Source organism: Trachypithecus francoisi, unplaced genomic scaffold (genome assembly GCF_009764315.1).
Source record: "Trachypithecus francoisi isolate TF-2019V2 unplaced genomic scaffold, Tfra_2.0 Contig01531, whole genome shotgun sequence".
NCBI lineage: Eukaryota > Metazoa > Chordata > Mammalia > Primates > Cercopithecidae > Trachypithecus > Trachypithecus francoisi.
The window spans coordinates 265,998-285,654 of NW_022681437.1; the positions used below are offsets into that span (position 1 = coordinate 265,998).

Genomic DNA, 19,657 nt, shown 5'->3' on the forward strand with positions numbered 1-19,657 from the left:
CCATTGTATAATCCTTTAAAAAAAAAAAATCTATTGAAGAGGCCGGGCGTGGTGGCTCACGCCTGTAATCTCAGCACTTTTGGGAGCCAAGGAAGGTGGATCACCTAAGGTCAGGAGTTTGAGACCAGCCTGACCAACATAATGAAACCCCATCTCTACTAAAAACACAAAAATTAGCTGAGTATGGTGGCATGCGGCAGCTGCTCGGGAGACTGAGGCAGGAGAATGTCTTGAACCCAGGAAACGGAGATTGCAGTGAGCTGAGATCACCATTGCACTCCAGCCTGGGCAACAAGAGCAAAACCCTGTCTCAAAAAAAGAAAAAAAAAATCTATTTAAGAAAATGGTTTGCACCGAAATTATGCTGGAAGTCAACAATTAATCTAATGGTCATACAGTAGACCCATAAAAGAGATTGTGAAAAGGTTCACTTTGATTTTTATTATTTTTAATTTTAACTCTAGATTACATCAGCAAGTGTTTTAAAGTAACTAATATTTGCTACTACAGATCTGAGCAAACTCAGTGGTGTTTCTTTAAACACAATATCTTAAATTTGCTTATAATAGTTCTAGATTAGTCAAAGTAAGTATTTTCAGCATATAACCTTGTGCTGATCAGATAAACTGATATACAAACTTGACTCAACAGAATTTTTGTTTCCTTAACAATAACCCCTGCCAAAATCAACAAAGAGGCACAGGCATATAATGTCTCTGGCCTTTATCTAGCCTTCCTCTACAGATACTTCTAAATGTTCTCAGCCTCCTCAACTGCTTGAGGTGATAGCCAACTTTGCCTCAGACCAGAACCAGTCTGCACCATTCTGCACCATACCTACCATACCTAGCAGTACTTTGTGTATATATATTATATATGTGTGTGTGTGTGTGTGTGTATGTGTGTGTGTGTGTGTGTGTTGTATATAAAGTTTTCTTTTCAGTTGGGATCTCCCTTCTGTCATCCAGGCTAGAATGCAGTGGCAGGATCTCCACTTACTGCAGCCTCGACTTCCTGAGCTCAGGTGATTCTCCCATCTCAGCCTCCCAAGTAGCTGAGACTAAAGGCATGTGTTAGCACACCTGGATTTTTTTGTGTTTTAGTAGTAATGAGGTTTCGCCATGTTGCTCATGCTGGTCTCAAACTCTTGGGCTCAAATGATCCACCCGCCACGGCTTCCCAAATTGCTGAGATTACAGGCATGATCCACCGTGCCTGGCCTCCTGGCAGTACTTTAACAGGCCCAGTCTCACTATCTAAGCACAGAATTAACGTGCTACTGTAGTCATGGAAACCTAAATGTCCATGTTTGCTAAACCAATTGCACGTGGCTGTGTTTTCCTGCTTCCTGTTTTACCTTTCAATTTTCAGATGGGATTGGAGGGAAAACACGGAATTGGTTATCTGGTTATTGAACATCTTCCATATGTTCACTTTAGAAACTTTATTGTGCTAACTTCATGGCAATTCTATAAGAATGATATAAATATCCCCAAGTTACAGATGTGGAAACAAATGCAAATAATTTGTCACTTGTCTCAGGCTCCATGTATAGTTAATGAAATAGTCACTGACTGCATTCTTACTACAAAGAGAACCAAATAATGAGGTTGCCTAACCCTGAGTATCATCATTGATCACATGTTTTTTTCTGCAGAATGTTTCCCTCCAGATCAGACTTTTGGCATCCTAAAGTTAGTCCAAATTCATCAAATTCCCTCTTGCACATTTGAATGTGCCCTGCTGGCAACTCTTCTTTGAGGATAATACATTCACCCCAAATGCGATGAGGCCCCCAGCTCTGGCCTCACCTATTCCTGGTGTTTATTCCGCTCTCAAGTGGCCTCCATTTCACTCTCAATGTGCTTTACTTATGAGTCCTCATGATAAACCAAGTGACAAGCTTTTAGCAGCTTGGTTTCAGTGTTGTCAACAAGGCTACTTCTGTGATTACAAACGCAATTTGTTTTGCTTGGGTGCTAGACATTGCTGGAAGACTCATGCATGGGCTGATGAGTCATAATCCAAAACTCTATGTAAACAAATGATTCATATGATAGAAGTATATTCACCCTTGATTTCTTCCTTATATTTGAAAACTGAAACTCAGTATTTTATTCATTTGATTTATTATTATATTGAATAGTGCTTAAATTCTATAATTTATTTTCCAAAGCCTAATAACCGGTAGCTATAAAAGGCATAGTAGCAACTTTTTTCTAAGCTGGTTGCCAAGATTTTGTGGTCCAAGAGCTCCAGAAGAATGGTTCCCATCTGTTGTGCTATGTATTTATCTGTTATGGGAGCTCATAAGCCTTTTATCTATGGACATGACACCCATCTGCTCTGTTGCTAAGATTCATTAACATGCCATGAGAATCGTGGGATGTCAGGTCACACCTGGGATACATGTTCACTGAGGAGCCATTATGTATAAATATAAAAATAGGGGACAGTATATGATCGGACAAACAGCATGGACTCTAGACAGAGTATTTATGTTTAAATCCCCCATCAAACACTTGCAAACTGCGCAACTTTAGGCACATTATTTAACCTCTCAGCCTCATTTTCCTCAAATGAGGAATTAATGAATATACAACAATAAAGCTGCTATAAGGACTGGATACATTGAAATGATTACTTTAGAATACTTAATATAATGTCATTAGTAATCACTTAAAAATAAAAGTTAGTAATGATTAAAAGCAAAGTACTCAAATGGCTAAAGGCCAACGACAATGACAAAACCTTAGGACTCTGGGCAGAGAACAATGTTGAATATTTTCCATATGTCTAAAAATAAAACCCTACACGTACAAATAATGTTATCACATCAGGGTGTGTTGCTTTTTTATATTCAGTCTTTCTACTGTCTAAAGAGTTACCTCTAAACTTGTCTTAGCATTTGAGGCCTTCAACAACATAATTCTTGAAGATGAAAATTACTCTCAAAAGTTCCCAGATTAAGCTTTGAAATAACTCTGGCCTCAAATCTTTCCATGATAATAGTTAGCTTATGTTTCTAAAGAACATACATATTTTCTATACAACTTAAAGAAATCATACCAAAGAAACACATCCTGAACTTCAAGCCAAAAGATAAGGGCTTTGAGGAAAACATTAAACTATGAAGTGTGTGATTCAAAAACATTTTTTTAAGTGTGAGTATCTTAAAACTATCAAAAATATCACCTGTTGTGAAACTGTAGCTGACAAGTAAAGGAAGTTAATGGTATGTGCACCTTGGAAAACTTTGTATTGTTTTCTGACCCCAGTGAATTTTTTTCAAGATACTTCTGTTGCTAATAAAAGAGCATTCCAGGCCGGGCACGGTGGCTCGTGCCCGTAATCTGAGAACTGTGGGAGGCCGAGGTGGCGGATCACAACAGCAGTTCGCGACCAGCCTGACCAACATGGAGAAACCTGGTCTCTACTGAAAATACAAAATTAGCCAGGCATGGTGGCACACGCCAGTAGTCCCAGCTACTCGGGAGGCTGAGGCAGGAGAATTGCTTGAATCAGGGAGGTGGAAGTTGCAGTGATCCGAGATTGCGCCATTGCACTCCATCCTGGGCAACAAGAGCAAAGCTACATCTCAAAAAATAATAATAATACATAAATAAATAAAAAACAAACCATCAAATAAAAGAGCATTCCAAGGGTCAAACACTGTGACTCATGCCTGTAATCCCAGCACTTTGGGAAGCCAAAGTGGGTAGATTACTTGAGGTCAGTAGTTTGAGACCAGCCTGGTCAACAGGGTGAAACTTCACCTCTACCAGAAATACAAAAATTAGTGGAGTGTGGAGGTGTGCACATGCAGTGTCAGCTACTTGGGAGGCTAATGTATGAGAATTGCTTGAGCCTAGGAGGTGAAGATTGCAGTGAGCTGAGATTGTACCACTGCACTCCAGCCTGGGTGACAAAGCAAGACTCTGTCTCAGAAAAAAAAAAAAAAAAAAGCATTGCAAGTGGCCTCACCACACAGACACAAATTGAAATCAATACAAAAATATTACCCAAGCATAGTCTAACATTTAATGAATCAAATATGCATAGTCAAGAAAGGTAGGTTTCCCTGGAAAAGAAGTAAAGACACTAGTATGACTTTTAACCTGAGCATCTAAATCTTCCTTTGGGGTGTTTTGTTTATAAACAAAACAAAAACTCAATTGATGTGACTCATTCTGTCAGAAATTATAGACCATTTGGAACATGAAAGATTTATATAAGAGATAATTTTATTTTATGAAAACTGATTAGCCAAATTCCTGTGGATTTCTTAATTGTGCTGTGGTAAAATATAAGATTAATGTAGCAGTTCCTTCATCTAGTAAATTTGCTGCTAACATATTGAATTAGTGATCCTGTTAGCACTATTCCAGGATTAGGTCATTCTTCAACACTGCTAATTCTCACATTCCATCATTCTTAGTTTCTCTCAACCTACAGAAAGATTTTCATTAAAGATTATCATAGTAGTTTACTGATATGGTTTGGCTTTGTGTCCTCACCAAAATCCCATGTTGAATTGCAATCCCCAATGTTGAGGGAGGGACCTGGTGGGAAGTAACTGGATCATGGTGGCAGATTTCCCCCTTGTTGTTCTCATGATAGTGAGCCAGTTGTGAGGCTATCTGGTTGTCTGCAGGTGTGGAGGACGTCCCCCTTCACTCTCTTCCTCCTGCTCCCACCATAGAAAGTTGTGCTGGCTTCCCATTCACTTTCTGCCATTATTGTAAATTTCCTGAGGCCTCCCCAGAAGCAGAAGCCTATACAGCCACAGAACCATGAGACGATTAAACTTCTTTTCTTTATAAATTACCCAGCCTCAGGTATGTCTTTATAGCAGTATGAGAATAAACTCATACAGAAAATTGGTACCAGAAAAGTGGGGCATTGCTATACAGTTACCTGAAAATGTGGAAGTGACTTGGAACTAAGTAACTGGCAGAGGATGAAACAGTTTGAAAGGTTCAGAAGAAGACAGGAAGATGAGGGAAAGTTTGGAACTTCCTAGAGACTTGTTAAATTGTTGTGACCAAAATGTGGACAGTTATATGAACAATGAAGTCCATGCTGTGGTGGTCTCAGATGAAGATGAGGAACTTACTGGGAAATACAATAAAGGTCACTCTTGCTATGCTTTGGCAAAGAGACTGGCAGCATTGTGCCCCTGCTCAAGGAATCGATTGAACTTTGAACTTAAGAGAGATGATTTAGGGTATCTGATGGAAGAAATTTCTAAGCAGCATAGTGTTCAAGATGTGACCAGGCTGCTTCTAAAAGCCCATATTTACTTGCATAAACAAAGAAATTACCTGAAACTGTAACTTATATTTTAAAAGGGAAGTAGAGCATGAAAGTTTGAAAAAATTGCAACTCGGCCATGTGGTAGAAAAGTCTATTTTCGGAGCTGGGCGCTGTGGTTCACGCCTGTAATCCCAGCGCTTTGGGAGGCAGAGGTGGGTGGATCACGAGGTCAGGAGATCGAGAGGATCCTGGCTAACAAAGTGAAACCCCGTTTCTACTAAAAATACAAGAAAAATTACCTGGGCGCGGTGGCTGGCGCCTGTAGTCCCAGCTATTCAGGAGACTGAGGCAGGAGAATGGCATGAATCCGGGAGGTGGAGCTTGTAGTGATCTGGAATTGCACCACTACACTCCAGCCCGGGCAACAGAGGGAGGAGACTGTCTCAAAAAGAAAAAAAAAAAAAGCCCATTTTCTGTGGAATTCAAGCTGGCTGCACAAATTTGCATATGTAAAGAGGAGCCAAATGTTGACAGCCGAGATAAAGGGGAAAATGCCTCGAAAGCATTTCAGAGACCTTCACGAAAGTCCCTCTCATCACAGACCTGAAGGCTTGGGAGAGAAAAACGGTTTCATGAGCTGTGTCCAGGACCCTGCTGCTCTGTGCAGCCTTAGGACATGGTGCCCTGTGTCCCAGCTGTTCCAGCTCCAGCTGTGGTTAAAAGGGGCCAAGGTACAGCTTGAGCCCTTTTTTCAGAGAGTGCAAGCCCCAAGTCTTGGCAGCTTCCACATAGTATTGAGCCTGCCGTTACATAGAGGGCAAGAGTTGAGGCTTGGGAGCCTCTGCCTAGGTTTTGGAGGAAGAATGGAAAAACCTCAACGTCCAGACAAGACATCTGCTGCATGTGATGAAGCCCTCAGGGAGAACCCCTACTAGGGCAGTATAGAGGGGATATGTGGGGTTGGAGTCCTCACACAGAGTCCCCACTAGGGTACTGCCTAGTGAGCTGTGAGAATAGGGCCACTGTTTCCAGACCCCAGAATGGCAGATCCACTGAGAGTTTGCCCTGTGCACCTAGAAAAGCCACAGGCACTCAATGCCAGCCCATGAAAACAGCCAAAAAGGCTGTACACTGCAAAGCTGCAGGAGTGGGGATGCCCAAGGACTTCGGAGCCCATCCCTTGCATCAGTGGGGTCTGGATGTAAGACATGGTATAAAGGTAATTATTTTGCAGCTTTAGAACGTAATAACTGCCCTGCTGGGTTTTGGACTTGCATGGGGCCTGTAGCCAATTTGCTTTTCCCATTTTCTCCCTTTTGGAATAGGAGGATTTACTCAATGCCTGTACCCTCGTTGTATCTTGGACATGACTAATTTTTTGTTTGTTTGCTTGTTTGTTTTAATTACGGGCTAATAGTCAGAAGGGACTTGCCTTGTCTCAGATGAGACTTTGGACTTCAAATTTTTTTAGTCAATGCTGGAATTAGTTAAACCTTTGGGGCCTGCTGGGAAGGCATGATTGTGTTTTGAAATCTGAGAAAGACATGAGATTTGGGAGGGGTCAGGGGAAGAGTAATATAGTTTGGCTCTGTGTCCTCACCCAAATCTCATGTTTAATTGTAATCCCCAATGTTGTGGGAGGGACCTGGTAAAAGGTAATTGAATCATGGGAGCAGACTTCCCCCTTGCTGTTCTTATGATAGTGAGTGAATTCTCACGAGATCTCGTTGTTTGAAAGTGTATAGGACTTCCTTCTTCACTTTCTCTCCCCAATGCTTCTACCATGTAAGATGAACTGGCTTACCCTTCACCTTCTGCGTGATTGTAAGTTTCCTGAGGCTTCCATAGCCATGCCTCCTGTACAGCCTGCAAAATTGTGAGTCAATTAAACCTTTTTTCTTTATTAATTACTCAGTCTCAGATAGTTCTTTATAACAGTGAGAACAGACTAATACATTTACCATTTCTAAAAATTGCATTTTGGGGGGCATTTCAACACCTTATATTCTGTATGGTCTGTGTATCTTATTGTTTATTTCTTTTCACTCCAGCATCATAAAAGATCATCTTACTTTATCATATGCAAATATATGCAGGTGTTCTTCTAGCTGAATAGAAAACTATACTGCTCTAACACCAGAAAGAGCCTCCTTTAAAAAAAAAAAAAAAATATATATATATATATATATATATATATATATATATATATTTTTTGTTTGTTTGTTTGTTTGTTTGTTTGTTTCAGGGGCCATCTTCAGTTCTTGCTTTTCATTCTTGGTGAGAAACTGTAATAAACTGATTAGGAAAACGAGCTTTGAAGCCAGACAAAGGGAATTTGCATCCTGTCTTTCGTACTCACTAGCATCTTTCTGTTCCCCAATTTCCTCATCTATAAAATACAGAAAATAATAATAATAGTTTTAATAACAGTCACAGGTTTGTAATGAAAATTAGATGAGTTCATGTTTTAAATGCTTAGGAGACTGCCTAATATTTAGTAAATTTATATAAAATTTTTAAAGAAAAGAAAAAAAAATTTTTTTGAGACAGAGTCTCACTCTGGCACTCAAGCTGGAGTGCATTGGTGGGACCTCGGCTCACTGTATCCTCTGCTGCCCAGGTTCAAGCGATTCTACTGCCTCAGCCTGCTGAATAGCTGGGATTGTAGGCACCTGCCACCACACCCAGCTAATTTTTGTATTTTTAGTAGAGACGGAGTTCCACCATCTTGACCAGGTTGGTCTTAAACTCCTGATCTTGTGATCCACCCGCCTTGGCCTCCCACAGTTCTAGGATTACAGGTATGAGCCACCACGACTAGCCTAGAAATAACTTTTATGACCACATTTGGCTTCCATCATCTTTCCAAAGTGATCATTCTTTCTAATGTCTTTATTTATCTTGTATCACTTTACATTGCACTATTTTATGTCCTTTTTGTGCCAGAAGTTAGTCATGCTTTTTGTAGAAGACATGAGTCATAAGCTGTGACCATTGATATTTAGAAAATTTAAGTCAAACAATAGGTTCATTCCCCACTCCCATATATTCTACAGCAGTTGCCTAGTGCTGTTATTCCAAGCTACTTATTTCTCAGTAAATATAAGATATGATTACAAAATATTGTATTTAATGAAGTACAGTGGTAGTCAAGATATTGTCTAAATGCATAATTAGAATGGCATCTTAGTAGAATAATTTTTTTACAAGCGGGGCAATTGCTATTCAATGTCATAGAAAAGCATGAAAAAGTCCCAATAAGTCGACCCCAGTTTTATTTTGTTCCAGTTTGTTTACAGAACATCATTCAGTTTTAGACTTGCTAACTCATGGAGCATTATAATTGCCATGAATCAGGGGAAGTGAAGGTGAAGGGTAAATTTATTGTGGAAGGGGAAACGATCAAATCATCATAAAATGCCACATTACAAAAAAATAAGAATTCCATGCTAACTCATATACATTTGGCATGTGCAAAGCTGATCAACTGCCATTTTTTTGAGTACCTCTCTATTTCCTCTAAGTATTGCACAGCTGCTAGCATATTTGCCGCAGTAAATGTTTTTGATCCCATTGGCCCCTAGAAATTGAAAATATGTTCAGGGTGATTTGATTTATCTTCTGAAGTTGATTAAAACTAACATTAATTTTTGAAAACCTAATTTAGGACTTAAATATATTTACTCCAGTTATGTATCAAAATATTTTAAAGACACTAACAAAAATGATCATTATCCTAACAAGGAAATGGACATTCTCATTTGATTTTCTTTACTCAAAGAATAAATTGACCTATGATTTCACAATTCTCACAATAATTAGTTGAATTCTTGGCTTTTCAGCTAGGATCCACTGTTTTATGGGACACCACTGCAGCATTTGCCAACTAAAAAAAAAAGAAAAAATCCATCAGGCGTGGTGGCTCACGCCTGTAATCCCAGCACTTTAGGAGGCTGAGCCAGGCAGGCAGATCAGCTGAGGTCAGGAGTTGGAGACCAGCCTGGCCAACGTGGTGAAACACTGTCTCTACTAACAATACAAAAATTAGCCGGGCTTGGTGGGGTCACCTGTAATCCCAGCTACTTGGAAGGCTGAGGCAGGAGAATTGCTTCAACCTTGGATGCAGAGGTTACGGTGAGCCGAGGCAGTGGCCTTGCACTCCAACCTGGGCAACAAGAGCAAAACTCCATCTCAAAAAAATAAAATTAAATTAAAAATTAAAAAAAAGTCACTATCTGTATCGTGAATGTTAATTAATTGGCATCTAGATTGTTGAATGTGGCATTATCAAAGTATTTAAAGATTTCAATGGAGGAATAGAAACGATTTAACTTCTAAATTGCACTCTACTTCCACTAGTTTCTATTTTCAGAATATTGCTTTTAAAATTCCCCAAATTAAGTAATGAATATCTTGTTAAGAATAAGATATTTCATAAGAAACCATAAAAGTTCATTCATTAAATAAGTATTTTTTTAAGCTTTTCAGGGGCAAGCACAATGTTCCTTAAAAACAAGATTGAAAAGTCCTTATCCGTACATACTTTGCCTGTAACAATACCATATACACAATGTAACCCATCAGTCTATGGTCTATCTTAAATTGCAATTGAAGCCTCAGGCAGTCAAGGCTGTCAGATAACTTTAAAAAGATCTTCAAGAAAAAAGTACCCCTTTTATAAGAAATAATTGTGTCAATAACAAGATTTTATCTTTGTTAACAGACAAAAGAATTGGTAATTGGTAAATCAGTAGAGTTAATTATATGGCACTCCATTTACCGGAATAGAGTCAGAAATAACTACTTGCTTAGATAAAAGGTCATTGATTTACGCCTGGGTGCAGTAGCTCATGCCTGTAATCCCAGCACTTTGGGAGGCCTAGGCGGGTGGATCACCTGAGGTCAGGAGTTAGAGCCCAAGCCCAACCTGGCCAACATGAAATACCATCTCTACTAAAAATCCAATAATTAGCTGGGCATGGTGGCAGGCACCTATAATCCCAGTTACTTGGGAGGCTGAGGCAGGAGAATCGCTTGAACCCAGGAGACGGAGGTTGCAGTGAGCCGAGATCGTTCCATTGCACTCTAGTCTGGGCGACAAGAGTGAAACTCAGTCTCAAAAAAAAAAAAAAAATCATTGATTTATCATCTTCTTATTCATCGCGGAAAAGTGCTATATTACAATGTCTAATTCCATCTGACTTCTATTTATCCCAGTGATACTTGATGTCATACTGGTAGGTTAAATTTTATAATCTTAAGGTGCCTATTTGAAATTGCGTGCTTTTCTTCAACACTTCTATTCTGAAGATCACTGCAATGGTTTCTTAATCAAACATTCAATAAACGTGTAGTATAATTCTGAGATGCCTCTTGGATACAGGTGTAGGTGGGATTATTATGTTATGTTTGCCTTGTATTCTACATTCTCACCAATTTTCTTGAGACTGAATCAGCAGGGCATGACTTGAAAGTCATAGTAAAACCACCTTTGCAAAAATTATAACTAAGAAAATTATTACAGTGAAAGAGATTGGACCTAACTGACCCCATTTTGCTTCTAACTGCCAAGCTGTCCATGTTCATTCCTGGGCATAGCATAGGCTGAACTGTTGGAGGAACTTAGTTTATGGTTTAACTTTGATACAAAGACCATAATAGCCTGATATGGTTTGACTCTGTGTCCCTACCTAACTCTCACTTTGAATTGTAATAATCCCCATGTGTCAAGGATGGGACCAGGTGGAAATAATTGAATCATGGGGGCAGTTCACCCCATGCTGTTCTCATGAGATTTGATGATTTTATAAGGGGATTCCTCCTTCGCTCAGCACTCACTTTGTCTCCTGCCACCAGGTGGCTTCCACCATGATTATAAATTTCCTGAGGCCCCCTTCTCAGCCATGGGGAACTGTGAGTCAATTAAAACCCTTTGTCTTATAAATTACCCAGGCTCCGGTATTTCTTCATAGCAGCATGAGAACAGGCTAATATCGTAAATTCGTACTGAGGTAGGGGGGTGCTGATATAAGGATACCCTAAAACGTGGAAACGATTTTGGAACTGAGTAACAGGCAGAGTTTGGAACAGTTTCAACACTTCAGATGAAGACAGAAAAATGTGGGAAAGTTTGGAACTTACTAGAGAATGTTGAATGACTTTGACTAAATTGCTGATAGTGACATCGACAATGAAGTACAGGCTGAGGTAGTCTCAGATGGAGATGAGAAACTTATTGGGAACTGGAGAAAAGGTCACTCTTGCTATGTTTTAGCAAAAAGAATGGTGGCATTTTGCCCCTGCCCTAGAGATCTATGGAACTTTGAACTTGAGAGAGATGATTTATGGTGTCTGGCAGAATAAATTTCTAAGTGGCAAAGAGTTCAAAAGAAAGCAGAGCATAAAATTTTGGAAAATTTAAGCCTGACGATGTGATAGAAAAGAAAAACTCATTTTTCCGGGAGAAATTCAAGCCTGCTACAGATATTTGCATAAGTAATGAGGAGTCAAATGTTAATCACCAAGACAATGGGGGAAATGTCTCCAGGACATGTTAGAGACCTTCCTGGCAGCCCCTGCTATCACAAGACCAAGATCTAAGAGGGAAAAATGATTTTATGGGCTGGGTCAAGGGCCCTCTTGCTCTATGCAGCCTCAGGTATGGTGACCTGTGTCCCAGGTGCTTCAGTTCCAGTCATGGCTAAAAGGGCCCAACATATAGCAAAGGTCATTGCTTCAGAGGGTGCAAGTCCCAAGCCTTGGTGGCTTACATGTAGAGTTGGGGCTGCAGGTGCACAGAAGTCAAGAATTGGGATTTGGGAACCTCCACCTAGATTTCCGAGTATGTATGGACACACCTGGTTGTCCAGGCAGAAGTTTGCTGCAGGGGCAAAGCCCTCATAGAGAACTTCTGCTAGGGCAGTGCAGAAGGGAAATGTGGAACTGGAGCCCCTACACAGAGTCCCTACTTGAGCACTGCTTAGTGGAGCTGTGAGAAGAAGGCCACCATCCTCCAGACCCTAGAATGGTAGATCCTCCAACAGCTTGTACTGTGCACCCAAAAAAAGCCACAGGCACTCAGGGACAGCTTCTGAAAGCAGATGGGAGGTAGGCTGTACCCTGCAAAGCCACAGGGGCAGAGCTGCCCAAGACTGTGGGAGCCCAACTCTTGCATCGGCGTGACCTGGGTGTGACATGTAGATTCAAAGGAGATCTTTTTGGAAATTTAAGATGTAAAAACTGCCCTATTGGATTTTGGACTTGCATGGGGCCTGAAACACCTATGTTTTGGTCAATTTCTCCCATTTGGCATGGGTGTATTTACCTAATGCCAGTACCCCCATTGTATCTAGGAAGTAACTAACTTGCTTTTGGTTTTACAAGCTCATAGGAGAAAGGGACTTGACTTGTCTCAGATGAGACTTTGGACTTGGACTTTTGGGTTAATGCTGAAATGAGTTAAGACTTTGGGGGACTGTTGGAAAGGCATGATTGTGTCTTGAAATGTGAGGAAATGAGATTTGGGAGAAACCAGCAGTGGAATGATGTGGTTTGGCTCTGTGTTCCCACCCATATCTCACTTTGAATTGTAATAATTCCCATGTGTCCAGGGTGGGACCATGTGGAGATAATTGAATCATGGGGGCAGTTCCCCTCATGCTGTTCTCATGACAATGAGTTCTCACAAGATCTGATGGTTTTATAAGGGGCTTCCTCTTTTGCTTGGCACTCAGTGTCTCTTCTGCAGCCCTGTGAAGTGGTGATTTCTGCAATGATTGTAAGTTTCCTGAGGCCTCCCCAGTCATGCATAACTGTGAGTCAATTAAACTTCCTTTCTTTATAAATTACCCAGACTCGGGTATTTCTTGCTAAAGTGTAAGAACATACTAATACATAGCCCTTTCCCAAAATCAACTTCCTTCTTGTCTGGGGTCTAAACTGACTTTGCAGGACTAACAAATTAGCCACAAGATAAGGAATTATGGTTTACGAGTCATGCAGTTGGAGGCTGCAAGATTCTGAACCCCTCCAAATTGCTCCTGGGGATAACATCTCTATTGTAAACCCTAAGATCAGTGCTTGAGGTATTTTCAAGACCCTGCACTTGATGGATCAACTGGTACCACCCAGATAGGTAAACTGACTCAGCAAAAGAAGACAGCTTCAACATTCCCTGTGATTTCATCTCTGACCCAACCAATCAGCACTCTCCACTTTCTGACCACCTACCCACCAAATTATCCTTAAAAACCTCCATCATCTCCTGAGTTTTTGAGTAATAATAAAACTCTAGTTTCCTGTACAGCTGACTCTGTGTGAATTAAACTCTTTCTCTATTGTAATTCTCCTGTCTTGATAAATGGCTCTGTCTAGGCAGCAGGAAACGAGAACCCATTGGGAGGTTACGATGGTTTCAAACTTGGTGAAACTTCACTAATTCAGGCTGGAATAACTTAAAACTTGTGACAATTTGGACAGAATCCTAGGTTGAGATTTACCTCTATAATATTAATCATATCTCCTCACAGTGCATAAATTAATTCTGAAACTCTTTGCAAAGAGCATAAATTAACTCTGTGAAATATTGTAGGATGTTGTAATTACAGAACACATGACTTCCATGAATTTCAGATGCACACATAAATTAATAAATAATTAACATGATCCTCTTTCCATTCCATTTGGGTTATTTATCTAATAGTCTAGATTCATATTTATGTATTTACATTATTTGAAATTCTTTGTCCTATAAAAAATAAAAGACATTTGAAAATAACTAGGTAGAAGGCAATTTATGGATATTAATTTGATACCAGAGGAGTCAGATTTAGGACTTTATTAACAACAGTATAAAACCAGTCATAGAATACCAAATAACATATAGATGTCTGGACATTGGCCTTCTAACCCCATTTTTTTAAGTCCTCTTAAAACCTATACTAGGAAAACAAATTAGAATTGAACTTTTGGTCACATTTTTGAGCTGTCCCGACCAAAATAAGTAAAAGTGGTTGCTTTACAAATACACCTTATGACTTGATTTTTAAAAACAAATTCAGACTGGTTGTGTTAGAGTAGGTAGCGATACAGACATGAGCAGGGCAGAAGATGCTCCTCCCCTAAGAATATCAGGTGACCATCCGGTGATGGTCAGGCTGTCATTAAACTATCTCTCTAAAATAATAATCAGTCGCAGCACAGGCAAGGAAAGGAGACTCCCAAAAAATAGAAAACACCTGAAGCTGGTGATCAGCAGCTTCCCAATAAGATCTCAGGAGTTGGGTGAGTGGGCTCAAACATGTACACTAAGAGGCAAAATGACAGAGTTTAACTGGTATATGACCTTTCTCTAGGAATACTCAACTGGTAAGGGAAAAATGTCTCAAATGAGCTTGCGCACAACTTCAGTAAACACAATGCAAATGTGGCCCCTCCCAAGTACTGACAGGCCACTGCAGGTGGATAGCCTATCCCAACAAAAAATCAAGGAAGAAGACACACAAACCTTGGATCCATGCCAATGTATAAAAACCTCAAGTCAAGGGTCGAACAGGGTACTTGGATTTCTCAAATTGCTCACTTGGCCCTCTACCAAGTACACTTTGCTTCCTTTCATTCCTGCTCTGAAACTTTTTAATATACTGTCACTCTTGCTCTAAAACTTGCATTGGTCTCTCACTCATCCTTATGTTCCTTGGTTGAATTCTTCCCTCCAAGGGAAGAGTTTGCTGCAGACCTACTATATTTACTGCTGCTAATATTATCACCCATACAAACTTGTTTCAATGAAATTTTACTAAAGTTTGCCTAATTAACATAAAAAGCAAATTATGCTATATTATGCTAAAACTTAAATTTAAGTCATATTATAAAACAGCAGTTTTACTTTTTTTCAATCCATGATTACAAAACTACGCTTAAACATGAGCAGAATAAACATTTAGAAGATGCTTTTAGAGAAATACTTTTACCTGATCCAACAAGTTAATTTCACTGTTATTATCAAATCACACTAAAAAGAATATATTTACTGTCATATTTTCAACAGTAAATTTTGAGTCCAGCACAAAATCACCTGAGGAAATGTAAGGGAACACACATTGTGTACACTACTTAAGAGTATTCCTCATACCTTTATAAATCGTTTAAAAGGAAGAGGGAGGAAAAATCATAGGGCTTTTTTCATACCTGTGGCTGGGGATGAATCCAGACCTCCACAGTAGTAGACTCTTTCATGGGGGTGCAAGATCGCATGACCTCCTTCATTGGCTTTAGAGGGAAGAAAATAGAAGTATTTTAAGCTGTTTGTTAAAAGTAAAATACACAGTACATTTCATATTAACATTGCCTACAGGTAGCTAAAAGTGCCTGGGTAAATTACCTCTTTTTAGAAATCATAGTTTATTTATGTAACAAATGGTTATTGAGGGTTAACCATATGCCACACGTAGCTCTAGGTACTAGAGTTAAAAAAGAGAAAAAAAAGAAAAGAAATTTATTTTCTCATGGAGTTTACATGCAGTTCTATTACATGTTCTATTAAACATATGAATGAAATTGTGGAGGACAATTTAAATGATACCAGTAACTCCAGTGCTTTGGGAGGTCAAGGTGGGAGGATCACTTGAGCCCAGCATTTTGGAGGCTGCAGTGAGCTATGATTCTGCCACTGCACTCTAACCTGGTCAGCAGAGCAAGACCTTGTCTCAATAAAATAAAATAAAATAAAATAAAATAAAATAAAGATAAAAAATTAAATATTTAAATGGCTGACATTTAAGCTGAAGAAAATTTCTGTCCAATGCTTTTGCAACCTAATGGCTTCAAGGGCTATATTTGTGAATGTGCTCTTGTTGCAAATTAATCAATCTTGTGTGTGCCACCACAACACAAATTTGCTATTTGCCATACAAAGATATGTAATAGATGTGATAAATGCCAAGGGATTTAATAAATATGATAAGTGCCAAGTGCATTGAGGATGCAGATCCTCAGTGCAAATTATCATCGTCTTTTCAGGAATTAACAGATTTTACCAAAGATGTTCAGTTGTTACTTATGTAAGGAAGCAATACCAAGTTGGAAGTGATTGAAGAATTATCCTATATCTTGGCTATTGTGATTAGTGCTGCAATAAACATAAAAGTGCAGTTATCTTTTGGATAGATCAATTTTCTTTTCTTTTTCATTTTTTTTTATATATACCCAGCAGTATGATTGCTGGATCATATGATAGATCTATTTTCAGTTTTTCCAGGAACATCCTTACTGTTTTCCATAGTGGATGTATTAATTTACATTCCCATCACCAATGTTCAGCATTCCCTTTTCTCCACATCCTCTCCATTATCTGTGTTTTTTTTTTTTTTTTTTTTGTCTTTTTGTAATAGCCCTTTTACCTGAATGAGATGCTATTTCATTGTGGTTTTTATTTGCATTTCCCTGAAGATTAGTGATGTTGACAACTTTGGGATAAATAACCAGAATATATAAGGAACTCAAACAACTCAATAGAAAAATTGATTTAAAAATGGGCAAAAGATATGAACAGACATTTCATAAAAGAAGACATGCAATGGCCAAAAGGTACATTTAACTTTTTTTTAAAAAATCAAGTTTACTTGGGTTGCATTTCACATGCACATTTTAAGCATCTAATTTAAACATTCTCTGTCAACTGTGAGCAGTTCAACATCTGCTAGGCTGCCCTCTGTCTAATATATAATGCTGTATTCATATGTCCATTTAATTAAGCAGGGATGCTATTTTACGTAGTTAAAAGTATAAGTCTATGTGGATGTATCTTGCACATTTAAATTTGGCAACTAAACATGTCTACTGTATAACATGCTTCAGTATTCAAACATTAGAAAAAAATTATTTTGCTTTGTTTTGTACAAAAATAAGGACTTAAAATAATCTCCCCACCCCTGCCAATATTCTATCACTCCCCACCCCTCCAAAATCCCATAGTTATAAGACTAAAAACCAGGAAATCATCTAATAGAATAGCCTCAGTATACAGAACTACTGAGACCTAACTGTAATGCGAGTGAGAGAAATGACACTTGCAGGAAAACTTAGTGATTAACTACATTTATCCTTGACTGTTTTAAGAAAATGAACTATGGTTCATCAGTGACACCTGAGAAATAAAATGCAGATCTGCATTTCTCTTTCCTTACATGTACCACATACTGAACCAAACGATCTTTCCTTTTATGGAATTAGATGTCAAACTTTCAAGAAAAGAGTAAAATGCTTTATAAGAATCACAGTCTTTGTAGATTTAAGCAACATTTTAATTCAGTTCATATTAAGATAGTGCTCAGTGCCAAAAAGTGAGATGTGTGTTTTAGCAATGATCTTAACGAGTCTTGAGAAATGTCACTGGCATTATTGCTAATAATAAAAAATAATAACTTCTAAGAGAAGGAAGGATAGATATTGGATCTTATTATTATTCCTAAGTTAGAGATTACTTGGTAATGGCTTAGACATTGGAAGGGAAGTTGACTTCGTTTAAAATTGCATTAACGCTTCAAGCACAAATACATTGTTTCACTGGTGATGCTGTGTAAAGAAATAGACGTATGTGAGAGAAAACGGATAGGTTTATACTATTTCCCACCTTTTAGAATCTAGAAATTCTATAGATTAAAAATTACTGGTAATTTTCTTGAATTATTTTATTTATGGAGGAGATAGGAAGAGGCTGGATCATAAGAAGCACTGATTAAGAGTAAATGCTCAAAATTCTATTGATTCCATTTTTTTTGTCAAAAAGTAAGAAAATTTTAAGGCAAATTCCAATTCACAGAAGTGAGAATTATTTCTCAAAATATACACAATAATAAAGTTTTTCAATAAATGGAAACTATATTTGCAGCTTCCAAAGGACTCAGTCTTTCATGAAAATAATAAGATGCAGGTAACCTAAAAGAAAAAAATTCATTTCCCAAAATACATCTGCTTTGCAAAAATAGGCTTATGAAGCAAGATAATTTGATTGAACTTTCTAAATCTGGCCGGTTCTTCTTGCTGTTCTTAAATGTTTTCCCGACAGTGTCGCACAGTATCTGAGCTTTAGTAACTTCATGCATCAACTGCTTCCCTTAACTTGACTAATTGCAAATCTTCTGGGAGAGGTAAACTCAGACTGGTTCTGTGGTTTTGTGATTTTTTCTTTTTTTTGAGTCTCACTCTGTCACTTGCGCTGAAATGCAGTGGCACAATCTTGGCTCACTTCAGCTTCAACCTCCCAGGATCAAGCGATCTTCCCACCTCAGCCTCCTGAGTAGCTGAGACTACAGGCGTATGTCACCATGTCTGGCTAATTTTTTTTTTTTTTTTGTAGAGACAGTGTTTCATCATGTTGCCCAGGCTGATCTCAAACTCCTGAGCTCAAATGATCTGTTTGCCACGGCCTCTGAAAGTGCTGGGATTACAAGTGTGAGCCATCTCACCTGGCCCCTGGTTTTGTGATTGTTTTCAGGAGAAATGTGGAAAGCATCCTTTCTTCTGGCAATTAGAAATTGTACTGTAACTCAAACCTAATGGTAAGAAAATCATTCTTACAATAAGATCATGCTATTTCTGAATATGGTCTCACCATTATTGTTTCAAAATCTAGCAAAAAAAGAATCCAGAGATGCATTGGTGCATTCAGCAATTACATGTCTTTCTCAAATGCAGTAGGTTTTTCACTAGAAATGTAAGTATGCTATCATTTTCTGGGTAATCAAACCCACCATGGAAATCTCAGGATTTACAAATATGTTATATTATACATTGTCATAGTCATCACTCTATTTTAGCTACCAAACACTACAAGTGAGTATAACTGATACATTTTTGTTATCTTATTGCCATATGGTTGAAATACTGATAGATTAGGGCCAAAAAGGTCTCCTCAAATATGCATATGAGATATTTTTTGGAGAGTCCTATGCAACATCTAGCAGGATGATATATGCCTAAAGACATGTAAGTATGTGGGTGATGCTTCTAGTGATTACATTTATAAAACCTTTTCTTCATTCTCATTTCCTTATAAGAAAGCATAACCCTTACTGTGGAAATAACATTAATCAAAACTATGGCAAAACTTACAAACATAAAGTGTAACTTGATACTTATTTTTCCCAGGACATATGTAGATGAATGATTTTCATTAAAACCCTTGACACAATATCAACTTTTAATTTTTATAATGTTACAGGACATGTTTTCTAATTGCTGTGAGTATAATCCAGAGGTTTCCTGAAATAGGAGAAACTCTCAGTTAATTACTACTCTCTTTAATGTTTCTTTTCTCCTGACATGCCTTTCTGCCTTATATTTGTTAGAGGTGTTGAGATGTATTCTATATGCAATATTTAAGGAAGAAAAGATAGATATT

At 38.4% G+C, this 19,657-nt stretch overlaps 1 protein-coding gene across 1 annotated transcript in view; it reads right to left on the reverse strand.

Annotated features, from left to right (window-relative positions):
• LOC117062667 (protocadherin-11 X-linked-like) overlaps positions 1-19,657 on the reverse strand; it is a gene marked incomplete at its 3' end in the record, with an annotated part of 529,838 nt that overhangs the window by 158,077 nt on the left and 352,104 nt on the right. The window contains 1 exon segment of the mRNA XM_033176447.1: positions 15,445-15,525. Coding sequence (XP_033032338.1) covers positions 15,445-15,525 — 81 coding nt within the window.